The sequence below is a fragment of the Cajanus cajan genome, chromosome 4 (assembly GCF_000230855.2).
Source record: "Cajanus cajan strain Asha chromosome 4, NIPB_CcT2T_4, whole genome shotgun sequence".
NCBI classification, from domain to species: Eukaryota; Viridiplantae; Streptophyta; class Magnoliopsida; order Fabales; family Fabaceae; genus Cajanus; species Cajanus cajan.
In genome coordinates, this window is record NC_138520.1 from 65979103 (window position 1) to 65988546 (window position 9444).

The 9444-nt window shown below is 33.6% G+C and overlaps 1 protein-coding gene across 1 annotated transcript; it reads right to left on the minus strand.

The window, feature by feature from the left end:
* Positions 1 to 6686: 6686 nt before the first annotated feature.
* On the minus strand, positions 6687 to 8980 carry LOC109790174 (lectin-domain containing receptor kinase VI.3). The gene has a single exon (XM_020349290.3). It carries the CDS (start codon positions 8944 to 8946, stop codon positions 6877 to 6879), a length of 2070 nt encoding a protein of 689 aa, XP_020204879.2. The 5' UTR covers positions 8947 to 8980; the 3' UTR covers positions 6687 to 6876.
* Between the last annotated feature and the right edge of the window lie 464 nt (positions 8981 to 9444).

Genomic DNA, 9444 nt, shown 5'->3' on the forward strand with positions numbered 1-9444 from the left:
TAACATTATTTTGTTCAAAATCCCTAACATAACATAACATAAGATAACAAATACCAGGCCCATCTTCTTGAAGCGTAATTGTTTCCCTTAAAGCCCAACCTTACTCCAAACATTATATGGGCTGAAGCCCAATGGTTCTTCTTCAATAGGAGACTAATTCATGGACTGCATAACTGAGACCAGCACTAGTAACTTGAGTCTTTTTATTATTTTATTTTATTTTTTATTTTTATCTTTTGACATATGAACTAACTTGAGCCTACGAGTCCCCATTTCGCACCATCCCATCATTTACAAAGTGGACCAATGCAAATTTTTATTTGTAATTCTCTTATTCGTTTTTATTAAGTTTAAATTGTTAATTAAATTGGTAAAAAAATAGAATAAAGAATAATAATATAAATAATATATGGCCGTATGCGTTATCTTATATCTAATGCCACACTATTTTTATAAATTAAATGAAAACATCATAATTAGTTTTAATAAGAAAAATTAAAAAAAAAAATAAAAATCCACACAACGCTCTATGTTATTGCTTGTTTTGTATAATTTACGTTATCTTTGCTTGTTTTGTATAGTTGCACATTCTATTTTATACCTTGTACAATGTGGATTATGTTAAAACAAAAATCATTTTGATACAACTCAATATTAATATAAAAAAACACAAATTTTAATAAAATCCACATAGTGCTCTACAACATTGATGTATAATTTACTATATTTACTTAAGTTAATCATCCATATATTGTCGGTGTAAAATTTTTTATACTGGAAACTAATCATATCTTTTATATTATTTTATATTTTATTTTTATTTGATTAAATGAGCAAATGACATGGCACTATTAAGAGATATGCTTGGTTGTCAGTGTAAAAAATATTTACACTGACAATATATAGGTGATTTGTGAGACCCGCTCCCTCCTTCTTCCCCCTTCCTCTCAACCCTCCTCATTTCCCTTTCTCCATTCACTCTCTTGTTCTCTCATTCTCTTCCCTTTCTCTTAAGTTGAGGTAGTGAGCTAAGGTGGTCCTTTTCTTGTGGAGCTAGCGGAGAGCGGAGCTTTCTCTTTTTCTCCTTCTTCCTTTTCCTCTTCCTGGAAGCTCGGAATCTTCTCTTCCGAGGTAAGGGAAGTTAGATTTCTTGCAGATTGTTTGGAATGAGTTTACAAACTCATGTGTTATTCGATTTGAAAAGATTGATGGGCTGTTTTGAAGAAAAAATTCATTTTTCGGGGTTTCGGGAAAAAGGGTGAAATTTAGGGATTTTTGAGTTTCAATGGTTGCATGTTGAAAAAGGGATGATTTTTGAGCTGTTTGATGTAAATGTAGTTCATTTGATGGATTGCATGTGTTTGAGTTGGCTGATTTTGCAGGTTTTGGGTGAAATTTTCGAAGTGGTGAGGGTTACTATTTGAAATTATGTCGGACGCAGTTCTTCGTGCCCGGCGTGATTTGAAATGGAGAATCCCTGGGTGAATCACGCCGGGCGTGGGGAGAACCACGCTGTGCGCACTATCAGACGTGAATCTTATGTTTTTTTACTGATATTGCGCCGAGCGCAGGATAATTGCACCGGGCACGGAGACCTCTGTAGGTATCTGGTTGAGTTTGTGCCGAGCGTGATTTTAATGCGCCGGGCTTGAGTATGTTGGTTTTTGAGTCTTCATGAAAGTTGTAGTCTTGGATGTTAGCTTTCCAATGACGCTGGAATCACCCAAAAAGGAGGTCTAGAACTCCAAATATGGCTGTTTTAGTGAAGAGGGGTCAAGCTGCCAGCATTGGTTATAGTTGTTGCGGTTTTTAAAATTTTTAACCAGGTAGATGAAAAAATTAGGACTTGGTGTCTTCATGAGAGTTTTAAGAAATCTTCTTATCTTTCATATGAGATAATGATGAGCATGGTAGGAGTAGTATAACTCCTGATACACTATTTTATGTGAAGGTTGTCATTTCACAATTAGTGATTTGGTTAAGTTGAAAGTTGTTTTAGGTGCTTAGGTTGATTGGTGTTGTTTGGGCGGGTAATTTGGCATGATAGATGAGTTATAAACAAGATGGGTGAGTTGTATTATATGTTGAATATGTTGTATGTTGTGAAGTTGTTGATCATGTTGTTAATAATGTTAAGTTGAGCTGTGTTGTATGTTGTTTGAGTTGTTATTGCTATTAAGCTGAGTTGTGCTGTATGTTGTTTGAGCTGTTATTGCTATTAAGCTAGGTTGTGTTGTATGTTGTTTGAGTTGTTATTGTTGTTAAGCTGAGCTATGTCGAATGTTGTTTATGCTGATTAATGTTGTTAATGTCGTATGATAAAAAGTTGAGCGGTGTTGTATGTTGTTTATGTTGTTAATGATGTAACGTTGAGTTGTGCTGTATGATGCTTATGCTGATTAATGTTGTTGAGCCGAGCTGAGTTGTATGTTGTCTAAGTTGTTAATGTTATTATGTTGTGATGTGCTGAATGTTGATTTTGAGCTGTGTTGTGAATATAAATTATTGTAGGCCGTAAGGCTGAGCTGTTGTAGACCGTAAGGCTGAGCTGTGTAGGCTGTAAGGCTGAGCTATTGTAGGCCGTAAGGCTGAGCTGTTGTAGGCCGTAAGGCTGAGCTGTGTAGGCCGTAAGGCTGAGTTGTTGTAGGCCGTAAGGCTGAGCTGTGTAAGCCGTAAGGCTAAGCTGTTGTAGGCTGTAAGGCTGATCTGTGTAGGTCGTAAGGCTGAGATGTTGATCACTAAGACTAGAGGAAATGTTTTTCGAAATTACTCATCCCTTTGTGTGGATTGAGAAAGTTGTGGTGCTCTTAGAGCCCAATTTGTTGAAAATTCTCCCTGAGAAACTGTCCCTTGGAGTGGTCACTGTGTTGTTCTCCTCTAAGTACTTAGTTGGTCCTGTGTGTGGGCAAGGTCGAGGCACACGTGTACAAAACGACCATGGTATAGGGGCCAGGTCGAGCTATACCGCTTACAAGCGACCAAATCTAGATGAAATGCATGACGACGCATGAACTGTTTGATGTTGATTTTTGCCGAATGATGTGAGATGTATATGTGTAGTGTGTTGTGAAGCTGAGATGTAGATGTATGTTGTTATGTGTTGTGTGTCAACATTGTTGAATTTGATGATATGTTGATAAGTTGAAGCTGTTTGTAATTCCTATATATATATATATATATATGATGATTCTTTTCACTAGCTTACCCTTATCTGTTTCCATGTGGATTGGACTGTAATGATCATACTATGTATGGGAGCAGAGCAGGGATAGGCTGGAGTATAGTAGCAGGTCTGCAACTGACAGATAGAGCAAATATTTTTGTTGTTTTTGGCTACCTAGTGTAGTTAGGCTGATGTTTTTGTATATTGACTTGTTGAGTCCTAAGCTAAACCTATGTGTATATATTTTATTTTGATATATATATGCATACTCTATTCTGCGGGGTGTTGTTGTTGTGCGACGACTAGGTGGATTGTGTGAAGTCCCACATCGGTTAGGAAGGAGAACGAAGCATGCCATATATATGGGTGTTGATACCTTCCTTGTGTGGACGCGTTTTGGGGTGGCATGCGTGCCATTGGTAGAAGCAAAACCGTGAGGGCTGCGGCCAAAGCGGACAATATCCACATGCGGGTTGCTGGGCTGTTACAGATTGTTACATGATTAACTCCTTTTACTTGTAGTGTAACTTGTAAAGATATATATATAGTTTCTTGCACTATCTTATAACCTATACAAAGTGGAATATATTAAAAATAACAAAGTACTTATTAAAATATTTAAGTAATAATATAAATAATCTTTCTTTAAAATCTTCTCACAATGCTCAATAATATTGATGTGTAATTTAAACTTTCTTCTCTTGTTGTGTGACTCACATGAGTACACATATAATTATTTCACACTATCTTATCATCTGCAATGAGGTTATATTAAAATAAATAAATAAAATCTTTCACTAAAGTAAATATATATAATTTAACACCTTCCTATGTGTTACTGACCTTCATACAATTCTTTTTTTTTTGTTTGAGACTATTTTGGATTTTCTGTATTTTTTTATTTATTAAATTATGGTAGCAACTCTAATTTAATTAAGTTAGGTTTTTTTACCGTCCCTTCGTGACCCTACTTTTGTAGTTTTTAACCTAGTTTGAAAGTTAGTTTCATGCTCATTTGAAAATCATAACTTATGACTTTTATTTGATTTTACATATTTTAAAATTTTAAATAGTAAACTTGATATGTTGATCGCGAAAGTAAAGATGAAAATGGACAGCAAAGTGTGAGAAAATAAGGTAGAAATTAAAAGATGAGAGATTATAAATAATTGAAATGGGAGAAAAATAAATTTAGGTAGTTTAATTATTTAAATATATCAACAGATCGAGGGAACGCTAAAATAAAGTAAATTAAATGGCAAAAATTAAGCAAATTAACTATATATATATATATATATATATATATATATATATATATATATATATAAAAGTTAAAAGAGCTAGATGTGAAATTGTCATGTTAGGTTTTTCATCCTTAAATTCTAAACTATTGAATTATAACTTCATATCACTTTATATGTATATATTAAATTTTGTTAAAATTAAACAACTTGAAGGTAATCAAAATATTCATATTTTAATATATTTTGAAATGAATATATTACGTCAATTTTATTTTATAAGAATGAAGTATCAAATCATCTTGGATTAATATAAAATTTTGTATATATAATCTAAGAATAAAGAACTTTCAATCTAACGGTTGGATTTACAAAATTCACATTTAATATAATGTTATTGAATGATATAATACTTAGTAAAAGTTACACCAGTGTAATTATAACCTCCTCATATTCATATATATATATATATATATATATATATATATATATATATATATATATATTGCATAGTATTTTTAATGGTAATACAACTTTTATTACATACATGTATATATTGTTATTGTGATTTCAGGATATCTATGTTAATATTAAGTTGTGGTAATTATTTTCACTGTTAGTGGTCAATTTCGTCAAATACAACGATGGGGCCGGGGATCGTTACATACTAACAGTCTGAAATAATTCTATCAACACACTGTAGTACACGTGCCTACACTTGAGAAAGAATCCTATCTTTATTGGAGGATCTACATGAAAGCTTTGCTACATCACAATATTCATGAATTCAATTAATAGAAGAACAATGTCAAACTGCAATTAATCCAGCCAGAACTCGTACTATTAACGGCAATTGAATGGTACCTGCATAATGAATATAGTCTTTATCCATTAAGTCTGTCTGACTTTAGATATGAATAATACTTATTCAAAAAAAAAAAACTCATGAATATATACAGAGTTGAATATTATATATAGTTCTTGTCCAATTAGTACTTGACTCAATGTATCTGTTATGTAATTAATTATTTATTATTTTATCACTTTTTGACACTTTCATTTTCTTTAATTGAGTTTTCTCTGATGGCATAACTATAAGACAAGATTAGTTAAGTAATTAACAACAACGTCAAAATGTCTTGCACCATAAAAGCCATCAAATCAGTTGCTACTTGTTTCTCATCTTCAAATAAGGACAAAGTCTTCACAGTAGATTAACAGAAATTTTCTTAGTTATATACTTACGTCTATATATAGTAATGGCTTCCTTAACTTATAAATTAAAAAATTGCAAAAATAATAATTGAATAAAATTGTTAACCAAATTGCAATAAGAAATTTCCTTACGATGATATATCACGACCAAATTATATATATTTATCTTAAAATTGCAAATTCTTTTCTATTCTTATTTCTTTATTATTTTTAAAATATGAGTTTAAATCTAACTCATAAAAAAACTTTGATATTATTATTTTAGATTATGAGTTTAAATCACACTTATATATACTATCTTGTCGATATAAAAATAGTCTTAAAAACTCCAACACTTATTTCTCATATGAATAATGGACATAGGATCTCCGACGTGTATTTTTTTAAGTATTTTTTAGTACTTTCTTAATTGTTAAACTTACAAGTTTATGGCACAACGTACACAAACATTCACCGAACTACTTCCACACAAAATTGTTGAAGACCGTGGATAGTCACAAACTATTGCCTTTTGTTTATCAGAGGATCAAAACCTTTAATATTCTCTTTATTATTAATTGAAAAAATTGTTAAAATTACATATTCTATACATTTTACATTTCATCTAAATCGTCTCTCTAAAAATTACCAAATAAATTGTGGTTTTTTGTAATTTAACGACACAATTGCAAGTATTTCTCTTGTTTATAAAGCAACAAAAGCATGCAGGTAACAAGGTAGCTGATTCTTTAGCAAAAGTATCTTTATATAATAATATTTACTTGACACGCTAATTAATCCTCTCTTCACTTCGGATTATAGGCTATGGTCTCTTTTATGATTGAAAAACGGTATATTTGCATTTTAAAAAATAAATAAACGTACAAGTTTATGGCACTGTGTGGACTATATTTAATTTAAAATAAAACCGAAACTAGTTCATTTCCACCCCTAGTAACATAACGTTCTAATGGATTAAGGGAAGCAAATCTAATATTGTAAAATAAAGACCAATAAAGTATTAATAATATTGGATTCAATTCCTTAAACAAGTTCTCAGATATATATTGTTGACAAATGAAATAATATATTGTATACAAGAACTACCATATATTTAGAGAGATTCCAGCGAAAATAGAAAATGTTTAATAGAAAAACACTTTTAAGATCTTCTCTTTAATAGAAAAGATTTAAAATAAAAAAAAAAAACTTCTATAACTTGTAATCAAACAATATTAATTTGCTTTCATTTTGTCTACTCTACAATAATATTATTTGCTATCTACCAGCATCTATGGACTTGGTACTCATGCTAATGGATGATAAATACCCTGATGTTGCAACAGTTCTCATAGATGACGTGACTTCCAAGAAACCTGAACTCATTCTGCTGCTAGCATTAGAAACACCATCTCCCCAATCACCGATCTCAGGGAGAGGGTCATCAAAGTTCAGGTATCTCGTAACTTGTTTCATGGTAGGTCTATAATCTGCTCTATGTTGAGTGCACAATAGACCCAACTTCAGAACCAACTCAACCTCTTCCTCATCATAAACTGAATTCATCTTAGGATCAACCACCTCAAGAATTTGACCAAGATGGTAATTCTCAATAACCCACTCCACCAAGAAAAACTGATCTGAATCAACTGGCCTCTTCCCTGCGGCCACTTCAAGGAGCACAACACCAAATGCATACACATCAGTTCTTGTAGAAGCCTTCCCTGTGCGAGTTAACTCTGGTGCAATGTACCCTATAGTGCCAACCACATTGGTTGTGTGTGAAACTTGACCATGGTTATAGAGCCTCGCAAGTCCAAAGTCACCTAAACGTGCATTCAGGTTCCCATCTATCAAAATGTTGCTAGTTTTCACGTCTCTATGGATCACCACTTGCTCCCACTCTTCATGCAAGTACAATAGTCCAGCACTGATGCCTTTGAGAATGTTGAATCTTTGATCCCAATTCAAAACAAAGCTATTGTCAATGGGGTTATATAGGATGGAATCTAGGCTACCATTTGAGATGAAGTCATAGACTAGTAGTAGATCATTCTTTTTCTTGCACCACCCTTGAAGATTCACCAAATTCTTGTGCCTCAACCTTCCTAGGCTTTCAATCTCAGCTGCAAACTCTCTCATTCCATGGAAAGGGCTCCTCACAATCCTCTTAACAGCAACCTCAGTTCCTGTGGAAGGTAAGACACCTTTGTACACAGCACCAAAGCCTCCAACTCCTATGAGCTGGCTCTCTATGAACCCCTTTGTTGCTAGGTGAAGATCTTTGTACCTAAACCTGTGTGGACAATCCATCTCCCAGTCTTCAAGAACCTCAAAATCCATGTATCTCTTGTAAAATGTCATGAGAAAAAGAATACACAAGAGGCTCAAAGTCAGACCTGACAAGATGCCAATTGCAACCTTGACCCAAGGAAATGAGGTTGGATCTATCTCCTTTGGTGGTGGCTTTGGAAGGTTGGAAATGTTCAATGAAGGGGCAACACCATTCACTGCAAAACTCCACCCTAGGAGATAATGAGAGCTTGTTTCCTGGCCTGTTGATGCTGAGAAACCAGCAAACATGTTTTCCTCCATGACACCATAAAGCTCAATGCCATAATTCTCTATAAGTGGTTTACTAGGCTTTTGTAAAGGCAAAGGAGCCACTGTTATATTCAGAGTTCTCTTTTCACCATCATATTCTATCCAAGCTTGGACAGCATCAACCTTGGCCATTCTAAAATCATCCTTCACACTATCAGTGCCCTCTTCAATATATGCAGCTGGCTCAGTAATCTTTGAGCCCATTCCATTTACATTGACCCCAACATGGTTTCCTTCGCTGTCTGAATCACCTTTGTAGCCATTCACTGTGTCAAACTCAACTGCAAAGATGTGGTTTGAGGAATCTCCATCATTGGTTGAGTTAACAAGACCAAGAAAATGACCAGCCGCAGCCCCAGGAAACTGTGTTGAGGGTGCTATGGTGAAGGCTAGGCCAAAGCCACCAGAGCCAGAACTTGGGGACACAATTGAGAAAACAAAAGAGGTGCTGAAGGAAAAAGCATAGGGCTGAAGTGGAGTTGTGTTGTTAAGCATTTGGAAGGGTTTGTTGTGGAATGCACGGCCAACAATGTTGGTTGATCTGTTTGTGAGCTTAAGTAAACGACTGGTTTTAATTATTGAAGCTCCTTCGCGGATGAGTTCACTGTTTTCATCGAATCCTTCAAAGAGCAAAGGATTGGAGGCAACTTGGTGAAAGAGAGAAAGAAATAGAAGGAAGAGAAAAAGAATTGGAGAAACCATTAGAGGCTTAGAGAATAAAGCAATGGTAAGAGTTATAGGCATTGATAGCAAATAATGAATCAATATTGTGGGGGCCTTTTTAGGCTTTAAGTACTGAACGGGTCAAAGACAAGAACATGCAAGGAAAGTCTTTTATATATTTTTTTTATTCGAAGGAAAAAGTCTTTCATATGATTCCATATATTGATGTGAATGCGTGGGAGTGGAGAGGAATGTAAACCGCGTAATTATTATTTTTTCTTTAAAAAGTATTCTTCAGATTTTTTCTCTTTCAAAATTTAGATGTAATTTTATAAAATATTTTGTGTTATTTTTTAATTAGAATTAGAATTTCACTTTAGCAATTGTTAACATTTAGTACTAATTTTTACTACGCGACTAACATAAGTGAATCTCTAATTTTAATTATAATTAAAAAGTCAGACGCACTTGTGATATGGTTTTACACAGACTTTAGTCTTAATTAGTCCCATTTTTATTAGTAATAGTAATTAAAAAGTAAAATAGAGGTTCAAATTTTGTTATTCTCTCTTCCATTTT

Bases quoted from the DNA above. Each gene is read 5' to 3' on its own strand.
- LOC109790174 (XM_020349290.3), bottom strand. From the start codon at position 8,946: ATGCCTATAACTCTTACCATTGCTTTATTCTCTAAGCCTCTAATGGTT.